The sequence below is a fragment of the Pteropus alecto genome, unplaced genomic scaffold (genome assembly GCF_000325575.1).
Source record: "Pteropus alecto unplaced genomic scaffold, ASM32557v1 scaffold38, whole genome shotgun sequence".
NCBI classification, from domain to species: domain Eukaryota; kingdom Metazoa; phylum Chordata; class Mammalia; order Chiroptera; family Pteropodidae; genus Pteropus; species Pteropus alecto.
In genome coordinates, this window is record NW_006442512.1 from 9,738,326 (window position 1) to 9,751,705 (window position 13,380).

The 13,380-nt window shown below is 34.1% G+C and overlaps 1 protein-coding gene across 3 annotated transcripts in view; it reads left to right on the forward strand.

Annotated features, from left to right (window-relative positions):
- Positions 1–13,380, forward strand: part of KLHL28 (kelch like family member 28) — a 30,080-nt gene that overhangs the window by 7,783 nt on the left and 8,917 nt on the right. For all 3 annotated transcript variants that reach the window (XM_025040404.1, XM_006922698.3, XM_025040405.1), the window contains one exon: positions 7,641–8,530. In XM_025040404.1, coding sequence (XP_024896172.1) covers positions 7,641–8,530 — 890 coding nt within the window. The remainder of the gene's footprint in view (positions 1–7,640; positions 8,531–13,380) is intronic.

Here is a 13,380-nt window from a genome sequence, read left to right on the forward strand (position 1 = left end):
AAATTAAAATTTAAGAACGATGGTAAACAACCCTCTAGTGTAATTCATTTTAAGTTCCCTGATTTTACTTTGCCCTTTTAAAGTTTTTAGTTTGAATTGTTTGGTTTAAGTACTAACAATAGAATCTCTTTACTTAAACTTTATTCTCAATAGGTTTTTTTTTTTTTTAATTTTAAGGATTTATTTGATCAAAAATCTACTCGAATCAGGTAGAATCCAGTATAGCAGATAGAAAGGAGCTATATCTCTTCTCAGTAGTTCTTAAAGGATGTGAAGATTATTTCAGTTGTATCCAGTACAGTGATAGAAGTTATGTACAGGTGTTCTTTTACAAAGTCATCTTTACTGGTATCCTTTCTTTGAATGGTTTTTAAAACTTCGATCCTTATTTTTTTTATTTGTATGGGCGTAGAGGAATGTGAGATAAAGGAGAAATATTATAGAGGGTATAAATGTAGGGGAACAGCTTCATCGTGGCACCCTCATGACCTTGCACGTGTCCACATAGGCAAGAGCTTAGACCGCGGGACCACAGCTTACCTGTGTCTTGGAACACCTTGTGATTCTGAACTGTGAGAAGATCGGAGACCTTTAAGGAGCTGCTACAAGGCCATCTCCTATTTGCCTCTCAATCACCCCTGAGAATCTGTTTTGAGAGTTTCTCTTTACCTCCTTGTTGTGATGAGGGATGGAGCTTTTGTTTCCTCCATTCAGCAGAATAGAGCTGCAGAGTATAAAGCTGCCTAGCCATAGTCTAATTTGGATTCTTTGTATTGCTGTCATCTGGGCTCCTTTGTTTGGTGTTAACTTTTTTAGAGTGTGGGACAAGGATCCAGGGAGCTTAGTCTTCTGCTTACTCTTCTTTTCACTGTCTGTAAGTAATAAACTATCTAAATTTAAAAGTGGTATTTTAATGGTATTTTTAATTGGTTAAATTTGCCTTGCCCTAGTTGTATATGTTCACTTGATAGTAAGTAAGCTTCATTTCTTTTTTGATAAACGTGGAATGGAGTCACATGGGCAAAAATCAAACCTTTTTAAGGATGATAATGATAATGATAATAACAAATAGCATCTAACAGTTATTGAATACTTATGTGTACTGTTTTGTCTTTATTTTACAGACGAGAAAACTCAGACTTTAAGATCACTTTCCCAAGGTCACATAGCTGTTAAATAGCACAGACAATATTGTAACCCTAAGAGCCTGATTGTAGAGCCAAGTCTCTTAAAATTATCCAGTCCTCCATAGCTGAATATGTGTTTTATATATATAGACATACATATGTGTGTGTTTTATATTTTGCATGTGTACATAATTTGTGTATGTATATTTGCAAATCAGTATTATATGATGCTCTCATATGTTAATGGTAATTTACCAGTTTTGAACTGAATATACAAAAATGAGTTTAATATAAGGATCTATCACTGTATGTTTCCTATTTATGCTAAAAGTGAATCTAACCAACAACTAATTTGATTTGAGAATCAACAGTTCTGCAATACTTTGTGTAGTCTAGGATGTCAGTGGTATAGTGTGGATTTCTTACCTAATAGTGGGAGATGGTGCAACATAGAAAGAATACCTTTTAAGCAGACAACTTAAAAAATTCACTAGTAATTAAATAACTTAGCAAAAGCTTACTAAGTGATGGGCACTATTCTAAGAACTTTATCTGTATAAACTCATTTAATCCTCAAAACAACCATATATTATAATATTATTATTGAGTAACTTTCACCTCTTGGTTTTTCCCATAATAACTCTTAGATTTCTTTTTTTTCTCAGAGTCAGCATCTTCAGTTCCATGACCTATAAGACAAATGTTATACTTTGCTTAGTTCCCTCTTAAGGGATGGTGCCCAAAATCTGTACTCTAAATGTGGTCTGACATTTCAGAGCAAAGCAAAAACGTCTCCTCTCTAGTTCTGTATGTTATAGTTCTACTAATGCAGCTTAAACCTACGTAAACTTAGTATACTAAGGTAGTACTAAGATTAAGTAAAATCTATAAGCCCTTTAAACACAGTCTACAGATGAGTTTTTTCTTTCTTATTTTATACTCGTATAATTATTTTGGAATTGTATAGTTGTTTTGGAATCCACTATGGAATCTTAACATTTATTTCTCTTAAATTTCTTCTTGTTAGATGTCAGTTCTTTTGGATCCTTGTTTTGTTATCCAGTGTTTTTGCTGTCCTTTGCAGCTTCATGCCAGCTGCAAAATTAACACATATTTCTTTTTCCTTCTTTACAATTTCATGGATAGCAGATTCGTTCTTACAGTAGAGCTTAGCAACCTGAGCATACAACTTTTTTTCTTTCCTTATTAAGTTGAGAACTCTCACTTTTTCACTTAAAGGAAGCACTTTACGGCTTCTCTTTGGCATATTTGAATTGCCAGTATCACTCACTACTCTTGGGCCTTGGAGCCATTATTAATTAAAATAAGTGTTACTTGAACACAAGTACTGCAATACCATGACAGCTGATTTTGTAGCCAAGACAGCTACTAAGCGACTAATGGGAAGGTAGTGTATACAGCATAGATACTCTGGACAAAGGGATGATTCACATCCCAGGTGTGATGGAGCAGGACAGCCCAAGATTTCATCATGCTATTCAGAACAGCAAGCAAAGTAAAACTTAGGACTTGTTTGTTTCTGGAATTTTCCATTTAATATTTTCAGATTGCGGTTGACTGCAGGTAACTGGAACTACAGAAAGTGAAACCACAGATAAGGAGAATTATTATATACCCTGCCCAAACACAATAATTTCATCCTTTATCAACATCCCCTACCAGAGTAGTATATTTGTTACAGTTGATGAGTCTACGTTGACACATCATTATCACAATTCAGTATTTAACTTAGGATTCACTCTTGGCGTTGTACATTCTATGGGTTTGGACAAATGTATAATGACATGTATCTACCATTGTAGTATCATAGAGCAATTTCACTGCCCTTGAAACCCTATGTACTTTGGTTAGTCAATCCTCCCTTTCCCCCACTCCTAGAAACTATTGATCTTTTTACTGTCTCCATTGCTTTACTTTTTCCAGACTGTCATATAATTGGAGTCATTTAGTATGTATGTAGCCTTTTCATATTGGCTTCTTTCACTTGGTAATATGCATTTAAGTTTACTGCATGTCTTTTTATGGCTTGATACCGCATTTCTTTTTAGCACTGAATAATATTTTCTTTATGTACCACCATTTATTTATCCATTCACCTACAAAGGGATATTTTGGCTGCTTCCATGTGTTGGCACTTATGAATAAAGCTGTTGTAAACATCCATATGCAGGTTTTGTGTGGAAATAAGTTTTCAATTCATTTGGGTAAATACCAAGGAGGGCAATTGGTGGATTATATGGCAAGAGCATGTTTTAGTTTTGTAAGAAACCATCAAAGTGTCTTCCAAAGTGATTGTCCTATTTTGCATTCCCACCAGCCATGAATGAGAGTCCCTGTTGCCCCACCTCCTCTCCAGCATTTGGTATTCTCAGTGTTCTGGGATTTGCCCATTCTAATAAGTGGTATGTCAGTTTAATATGCAGTTCCTTAATGACATAAGATTTTGAACATATTTTCATATGCTTACCATCTGTATATCTTCTCTGGTAAGGTAACTGTTAAGGTCTTTCATCCATTTTCTTTTTTAAACAGGTGGTTCATTTTCTTAATGTTGAATTTTAAGAGTTCTTTGTTTATTTTTAATAACAATCCTTTATCAGATGTGTCTTTTACAAATATTTTCTTCCACTGTGTGGCTGGTCTTCTCATTCTCTTGACATTGCCTTTCCCAGAGCAGAAGATTTTTATTTCAGTAACATCCAGTTATCAGTTCTTTCTTTCATGGATTATGCCTTTGATATCATATCTAAAAAGCCATTGCTATATCCAAGGTCATCTAGATTTTTCTTTTGCATTATCGTCTAGGTGTCATATAGTTTTGCATTTTACATTTAGGTTTATAATCCATTACGAGTTAATTTTTGCGAAGTATGTAAGGTGTGTCTAGATTCATTCTTTTTACATGTAGGTATCTAGTTGTTCTACCACCATTTGTTAAAAAGACTCTTTTCTCTGTTGTATTGCCATTACTGCTTTGTTAAAGATCAGTTGACTGTATTTATGTCGGTCTATTTCTGGGCTTTTATTCTGTTCCATTGGTTTATTCTTTCACCTGTGCCACACTGTCTTGATTATCATAGCTTTATAATAATTCTTGAAGATGGATAGTGTCAATTCTTAGACTTTGTTCTTTATTATTGAATCGGCTGTCCTGGATCTTTTACCTTTCCATATAAACTTAAGAATCAGTTTGTGATATCCACAAAATAACTTGCTGGGATTTTTCTTGTGATTACATTGAACCTAGAATTCAAGTTGGGAAGAACTAACATCTTGATAATATTGAGTCTTCGTATCCATGAACGTGGAATATCTCCATATTTATTTTGTTCTTTGATTTCTTTCATTAGAATTTTATAGTTCTTGCATAGATTTTGAATGTATTTTGTTAGATCTATACCTGAGTATTTCATTTTTTTGGTGTTAATGTAAATGGTAATATATTTTTAATTTCAAATTTCACTTGTTCATTGTCGGTATATAGGAAAGTGATTGCTTTTTGTATATTTTCCTTATATCTTGCAACCTTACCATAATTGTTTATTAGTTCCACAAGTTTTTTTTTATCGTTTTGGATTTTCTACATAGCCAATCATGTCATCTGCCAGCAAAGACAGTTTTATTTTTTTCCTTCCCAATCTGTATACTTTTTATTTCCCTTTATTGTCTCGTTGCATTAGCTAGGTCTCCTTTTTCAGTCAGCCTTCTTACTTTATATATCCACTTGCTTTTCCTGTTTATTCTTCACTTCTGGATAACATTCTCCTTGTTTATTCTAGATAACATTCTTCTTTTTAAATCAGACAAATGAGAGTTGAGAGAGGTATGTTTCACAAAACAGCACACTTAATTAAACTAATTGCATGTAAAAGAATTGAGTACTTAAATGCTTATAGACTTCCGGGTGAAGTTAATTTTGACCCAGATTTTGAAAACTTTATTGGATGATAAAAAGGATTAGAAAGGAGAAAGGTTATAGACAAAATCTGGCATATAGTCAGAATATATTTGTATAACACTGTAGTAATTACATGAGCTTTATGGGAGTGAAAAGTCATCGTGGAAAGAATGTGAAAGTGGAGATCATGAGAAGAGGCAATTTAATAAAATGAAACTTAAGTGCTATATTTATAGCCCCTCAGGTTGTGTGGAACTTTATACTTTATAAAACCATTTTCATGTAACCTTTTGAGATAGATGGAGGTATTTTTATTTTACAAATGAAAAAAAATTAACACTTAGATAAAGAAATGTACCAATTCCTTATAACAGTATGTGACTCGGGACTAAAACTCATCTATATTTCCAAGGTTCCTGTTCTTCACTGATAACTGTTACACCTCTGTTGCTTTACCATAGTACCCTACAGTAGTAACTCTCACAGTTTGTGTTTTTATGTGCACTGTCTGATTTGATTCTCAAAAACCTTGTGAGTTATGTAGTTTAGGTATTATTATGATCTCATTTTACAGATAAGGAAAATGAAGATGAGAGAAGGTAAAGTTAACCAGATGTAAAGTAACTAGGACTGCTTTTTAATCTCATCACTTATTTCGTGTATCTACTTGCCTTTGTTCATTTTTCACTTTTCAGTCTAGATATTAACTCTTTCTATTAAACTCAGGCTAAAAGAAGTTAAATAGATTTAAAAGGTCAAGACTATAATAAGTAAAAGAACAGATCCGGATCTAAACTTATGCCTCTGCTTTCTGTCTTACCAATTTTCTGTTCTGGAAGTTTCTTGAGATTTGTTCATACCGTGATTGAGAATTTTTCTGATGTGTGTAGGATTATTTGCAAAGATCAGAAATGGAGTTTGGTGATATCAGCTGTAAGGTGGTCATATTAACACAATTTGTTAACAGACTTAAAATTTAATTGAAAAGTGAAATGATGAAGTTCTAGATGAAAATAAAAGTTTCAGTATTCAAATATTTCCACTTAAAAATGCACAGGAATGAAGTGCTTTACTCTCTGTCCTACCAATATTTGTATTATTTAATAATGTTTAGAATGTTTTAATTTAAGGATAATACATTAAAAATAGGAACCAAATCTACTTTTTTATTATCCCCATAACTTGTATTTGAGGTGTGAATGAAACAGGAAGGAAACAGTTCATATTGCATAGATGTCTTATGTTCCTTTTATCTACTCTAAGCAGCTGCTGTGATCTAGTTTGAGGTATCAGTGTGTACATTTCTTATGGCTGATGTAACAAATTACCACAAACTCATTTGTTTTTAAAATCTCTCACAGTTCTGAAGGCCAAAAGTCTGAAATTAGTTATCATTGGGCTGAAATTGAGGCATTGGAAGGGCTGTGCACACTCTGGAGGCTCTAGGGGAGAATCTGTTCTTTGCATTTTCCAGCTTCAGATGGCTACCAGTATTACTTGGTTTGTGGCTGCATCACTATTCTCTTATCTGTGTGGCCACATTACCATCTTCTCTTCAGTCTGTGCCATGTCTCCTTCTTCCCTCTTCTTATAAGGTACGTCTCATTGTATTTAGGGCCCACCCAGATATTCCAGGTTAATCTGCCCATATTAGAATCTTTAATCATCATATAAGCAGTCTTTTTTTTTTTTTTTTGCCATCTAAAGTAACATTCAAAGGTTCTAGAGATTAGGACGTGATGTCTTTTGGATAAGCCATTATTCAGCCTACAACTGTCCTTATTGCCTTTGACTTCTTTTTTTTTTTTCCTCATTTCTCCTATTTTTACTCTTTTTCATCTTCCGGAAGCACATAGTGGCAAGTTGATTGAGTGGGTATTTTAAAGTTTTGATCAAGAGTTGAGTAGTTAGTGGTCTATATCTGTGAGTGAATCTGTTGCCCTCATTTAAGAACATCAGATTGTATTCTTATTAATTTTTCATTGTCATTGAATTAGTTGACAATAATGGTACCTTTGTTAAGTTTAACACCATTTATCAAGATAATTATTGAATTATTGAATACTTGAATACTTTGGGTAAAGTAGGTAAGTTAACATGGCATTTCTTTCCCATGAAAGCATCTGTTGATTAGATTGGCAAGCATTGTTGTTGTTATTATTATTGAGAAAATAGTCAAAAAGCTGGTAGCATTGTTTCAAAGCCAATTTTCCTTTAAGGACAGGGAAATTTTTTTTCAAATTTGCATTTGTTTCAGTGAATTCGTTTCACTGAATTGTTTCAGTGATAGCTCAACTTGAATTTAATGAAGGTAACCAGAAGAGTTGGCAGAGTTCTGATCCAAAAGTCCATTCATTGTCAAGAGACTTGTAGTTTGGGGCATAACACATAACCTTTTTCTTAATATCTATACTAAAGGACTTGAATTATGTGATTGGTAACATCCCTTCTGACTCTAAAAGACTATTTAGTATTTAGGATAAAATATTTAAAAACCAGCAAACAACATACCCTCATTTATTTTATTCTATTAGAAAAAGGAATCATTTTGGCAAGATTATTTTGAAATAATTGTTTGTGCTTTTTTTCTGTAGATGGACCACACATCCCCGACCTACATGCTTGCTAACTTAACCCACTTACATTCTGAACAACTTCTGCAGGGCCTGAATCTTCTTCGTCAACATCACGAACTCTGTGACATCATTCTTCGAGTAGGTGATGTTAAAATCCATGCTCACAAAGTGGTACTTGCCAGCATCAGCCCATATTTCAAAGCTATGTTCACTGGAAACCTATCTGAAAAAGAGAACGGTGAGGTTGAGTTTCAGTGCATTGATGAAACTGCTCTCCAGGCCATTGTGGAGTATGCCTATACAGGGACTGTTTTTATTTCACAGGATACAGTTGAATCTCTCCTTCCAGCAGCAAACCTACTCCAGATAAAACTTGTCTTGAAAGAGTTTCTTGAAAACCAACTTGATCCTGGTAATTGTATTGGAATTTCTCGTTTTGCAGAGACATATGGTTGTCATGACCTTTATTTGGCAGCCACTAAATACATATGCCAGAATTTTGAAGCCGTTTGCCAGACTGAAGAGTTTTTTGAGCTTACACATGCGGATTTGGATGAAATTGTTTCCAATGACTGTTTGAATGTAGCTACTGAAGAGACCGTTTTTTATGCACTTGAGTCTTGGATCAAGTATGATGTACAAGAACGCCAGAAATACTTAGCACAGCTACTTAACAGTGTGCGATTACCATTGCTGAGTGTTAAGTTTCTCACTAGACTGTATGAAGCAAATCATCTCATTCGCGATGATCGCACTTGTAAACATCTTTTGAATGAAGCCCTAAAGTACCACTTTATGCCTGAACATAGACTCTCTCATCAGACAGTCTTGGTGACACGACCTCGTTGTGCTCCCAAAGTACTTTGTGCAGTAGGAGGAAAATCTGGGCTGTTTGCCTGTTTGGATAGGTAAATAGAAGGATTGATGTTAATAGATTTATACTTTATAAATGTGCTTTCTATACTTTTAAATAGTTTGATTTTCTTTTTTATTTTCTCTCTTCTTCCTAAACACTTTTCTGGTTGTTTTAATCACATTTTCATCCATTCTCTACACCATTCTCAATTATTAACACCCTCCTCCCACCCAGTACACAAACTTTATCTCTCCTTGTTACTCACTAACTTTTCTTCCATTTCATGTCTTTTTTTTTTCCTTTGTGAAACCATTTACATCTTTATTTGAGTCAGAACAGGTCAAAGGGATTTATTATTGCTAGCAATATCAGGAGACACTAAAGAGGAGAGCTAGGAATCTGTGATGAGGAAGACTAGGGACAAGAGTGGATTTGAATGAAAACAGTTAATTAGAACCACTAAACAAATAAGAAAAAAATCAGGTACTGATACAAGTCACGGACTTTGTGTGCAATTTATTTTCTTTATTGTAAACATTTTGTTGTAAAAAGTGGGTTTTTTTGTAATAACTTAGAGTATGAGTTGTCAGACTTTTTCTATAAAGAACCAAGTAAGAAATATTTTATATAATAAATATTTTAGACTTTGTGGCCATATGGTCCCTGTCATAGCTACTCAGCTCTGCCATTGTAGAGCAAGAGCAGCCAGAGACAATACGTAAATGAATGAGTATGGCTGGGTTCCAATAAAACTTTATTTATAAAAGTAACTGGTAGTTTGAATTTGGCCTATTACCATTTTTTGCCAATCTCTGATTTCGAGCATTATACAAATAACTTTTATATATTGAAAATATAGCTGGATGTTACCTTTGCTTTTCCCTTGAGTGAGATTGCTTCATGAAAACTTTTGCATTTGATATATTTCTTTGATGCTATGGATTTCTTCCTGGCCATTTCCCCAAATTTGGCAGATTGCTTTCCCTCCTCCAATGGTGGGAAACTATTGATATTTTATCAGTGTTAGCTGATATATTCCCTATCTTTTTTAAAAACCTCAGTGTACATCTTAATTATAGTCTAAAGCTAGTATGGTTGAAATTGTGCTACTGGTAAAACATTAGTTATGGTGAGTATGTGAATTGTTTACTCTTATTTTTAATGGCATTGGCATGAAGTAAATCTTACTAGTCAAAATGTCATGACAAATTCCAAATACGAATTTACATTGTAAAAATTCTTGAGCAGTTGCCTCTTGATCTCTCAAATATTAAAAATAACAAACATAAATTATCGAAGAGTCATAAGAACTTCATATTTTTAGACTCAGAAATTTTTCATCTTAGAAAAAAGATTTTAAATGTCATTTGCACAAAGTTGTTTATTGCAGTATTTGTTACAACTATGGAAAAATTTAATCAACCTGAATAATTAGTTTAATTCTACAAAAAATATTAAGCACCTGTGCATCAGACACACTATGCTAGATAATTGTTCTTTAATAAGTTCATAATTTAGTAAAAGACATTTAAATAGATAGTGTTATAGATAATTCAGTGATATAGATAATTCAATGGAAGTATTAAAGGAGAGGCATTTATCCCATTTGGGGGATTTAGGGAAGATATGGAAAAGTTAATGTCCAAGCTGAGTGTTGAAGGCTAAGCAAGAGCCAAGCAAAAAACGGTAGGAAGGTCACCGAAGTACAGAGACACATAGGATATGGATTTCTTCCTGGCCATTTCCAAAAATTTGGCAGATTGCTTTCCCTCTTCCAATGGTAGGAAACTATTGATATTGTATCAGTGTTAGCTGATATATTCCGTATCTTTTTAAAAAACCTCAGTGTACATCTTAATTGCAGGAAACATACCCTATACCGTTCGGTATTCCAAAGTATAAAATTTTTACCAGCAAATGGCAGGCCATGGTCAATAAGGGCCAAGACAAGAAGGTACTGTGTGCCGTGATGAAGAGAGGGCATTCACTATGCATGTTGAAAATCTATTTTAAGGAGGGTAGTGAAATGATCAAATTTGTATATTAGATCATTCTCGACTATATTATAGAGAAAGATCAAGGAGGCCACGATTAGCATCAGAGTGATTAGAAAAGAGGTTATTGTAAAAGTATAGGCAAAAGATTATGAGGTCTTGAATTAGGGCAGTAGTAGTAAAGATAGAGACTGGGGCATTAATTTAGAAAATTTTTTAGAGAGCATATTGATAGGATTTGTTTGGATAGAAAAGGATAATGAAAAGATGAGTGAGATTTTTTTGGTTAGATATTGGATGAATGGTTATATACGTAGGGAGAGGGAGAATATAGGAGGAGTCATTTTAAGGGGGGAAAATAATGTGTTTAGTTTGAGACATACTGAGTTTGAAATGTCTATTGAATATCCAAGGTGTCCTACAGTTAGCTGGATATGATTGCAAAACTCGAGGAAGAGATCCTTGAGTTTCTTGGAATTTTGGAAGTTAGCATATAGTATAATTTAGAGGGGTAAATTAAAACCATGACATGTCTATTACTCAGGAAATTGCAAGGAATTTAGGAGCTCTGTGCTAGGAACCTGGAGTGACAACCAAATATATTTTTTATTAAAGTATTATTGTGTGGCCCTATGTAGTACCTAATTTAACCTAATTGCCCAGTTTATTTATTTATTTATTTTTGACTTACATCTGTTTCCTGTGTCCTCTAGAACTCACATTCTATCATAAGAAAAATCTCTTTTATTCTCAACTTCATGATCTAATGAAATAAGGCTGATGCTTAAGGATACTGTTTTTGTTAAAACCCTTTCAAAACTGTTTTTCCCCCCATGTTTCATTAATCGCAGATCCTAAAGATTGGATAAATGTTTTCTTTGTTCCTCATAGCCATTTCCAAATATTTTCATCTCCCCTTCCTCAAAAACCTCAATTCATTTCAAGCATTGGCCATCAGGCTGTATCACTCGATATCCCTTCTGTTGCTATCATTTGCTGTTCCTTTAGTAACTTCATTCATTAAAGATTTTTATAGCTGGCTTACTGTATTTGTCATCGTTTTACATAAATAATTACTCTTATTGATTTCAACATCCACATAGTATAATTCACAATTATCCAACTCCTTTTCCTCTCTCCTTGATCTCACTTTTACCAATCTTTTCTGTCTTAGGCACCTGTTCTCATGATCATACCTTCAACGTTGTCATTACCAGTGACTTCAACACTGAAAATTTTAGTTTCAGAAATTCCACTCTCTGTTCACCACCTCCTTTCTTGCCAGCTTATTTATTTCAGTACACCCACTACAATCATTCTTTTTTGACGTGTGGGAATCTTCTCACGAGTCCCCCGACCCATCCCAAGGCTTCCCAACTACACTCATTCTTTGTTCTCTTCAAGACTTTTAATTTTTTGGCTCTCTAATAGTTAGGAAAACTTATTGTTCACTAACCACCGCATGTCCTCACCTTCACTCTTTACCCAGGAACTTAGATTCAGGAACATCAGTGTTATCATTACTTTGAATACACCCATGGTTCCCTTGCCCTTCTTTCCTTCCATCATACTCATCTAGTTAAATCCGATTCTCCTCTTAAGCCATGGCTGTACCTGAGCAATAGAATGTGGCAGAGAAACATGTACCCATCTTAACTGGTCTCACTTGGGGACCTCAGCTCCTAGCCACCCCTTTACTTTTCCCTCATTAATTTACTCTTTCACTTTGGAGTACTGTTTCATACCTTCTGCTCCATAAAAACATCCAAAGCCCCTTACCCTCACCTTCCAACTCTGAGCCGATGAGCTTTTCTCTTACTATATTGAGAAGATAAAAGCAATCCGAAGGGAACTTTCTCATCATCACCAAATCTACCAAGTTATTTCTAAGGTACTTTTCCATTTATGCATCAGTTTTCATTACCTCTCCTCTACATAGAGAGTTTGCTCTTGCAGTTATCCTGACATTCTCTCATGTTACCACCTTCTCCCACTGTACTGCATCATAGCCGTCAGCATGCAAACATGTTCTGGTTTAAGCTCCCAGATTAAATTAATCTATCCTGGACTCTGTGGTCTTTCTCTGCTCATCTTTATAGCTGCCTCCTCATATTTCTTTTACTCTTTGTAGTAAAATCCTTGGGAAAATTGTCTATACCTGCTGTTTTCACTTCCCATTCTCTCTTGAACCACTCCAGTCAAAATTTGTCCCCACCACCTCACTGAAACTGCTCTCCTTGTATCGTTCACATTGGAACAAATTCACATTTTTAGAACATTCAATTTAACAAAACTACATAAGCATTCAGTAGCTATTGAATGGGTATACTTTGATCATACTGGATAGAGAATATATATTTTTATGCTATCCATTATTGAGTTTGGGGACATTGGCTCCTTTTACCCAATCTTTCTTTGTAATGAAATATCTATACATGCAAGAGACCATGTATAATATGCATGCTGGGTAAAAGAATATATACTCAAGTACCTATCAACCAGCTTAAGAAATAGACTATTAATAATACCTTTAATAGTTATGTCTCTTCATGATGCCTACTCCCCTCCCTCAAAAGAAACCACTATTCTGAATTTTCTGTGTATTTTTCTTTGCTTTTTGTTGTAATTTTGCCACTTCTTGTATGTGTCCCCAATATATCATTAGGTTTTACACATTTTTATTCAAATGCAGTAATACTATATATATTCTTCAGAGATGTGTTTTCTCACTGAATAGTAAATTTATGAAATTCATTTGTGTGACTAAGGAAATACTTAATTTAGTTTCATTGGTGTGAGGAATAGCATATGGACATAATTCAATATTTTCTACAATGAACATGTTAATTATAAAAATTAATCGACATGTTATACACTGAAAAGTTCACAGATTCCAAGTGTACAGCTC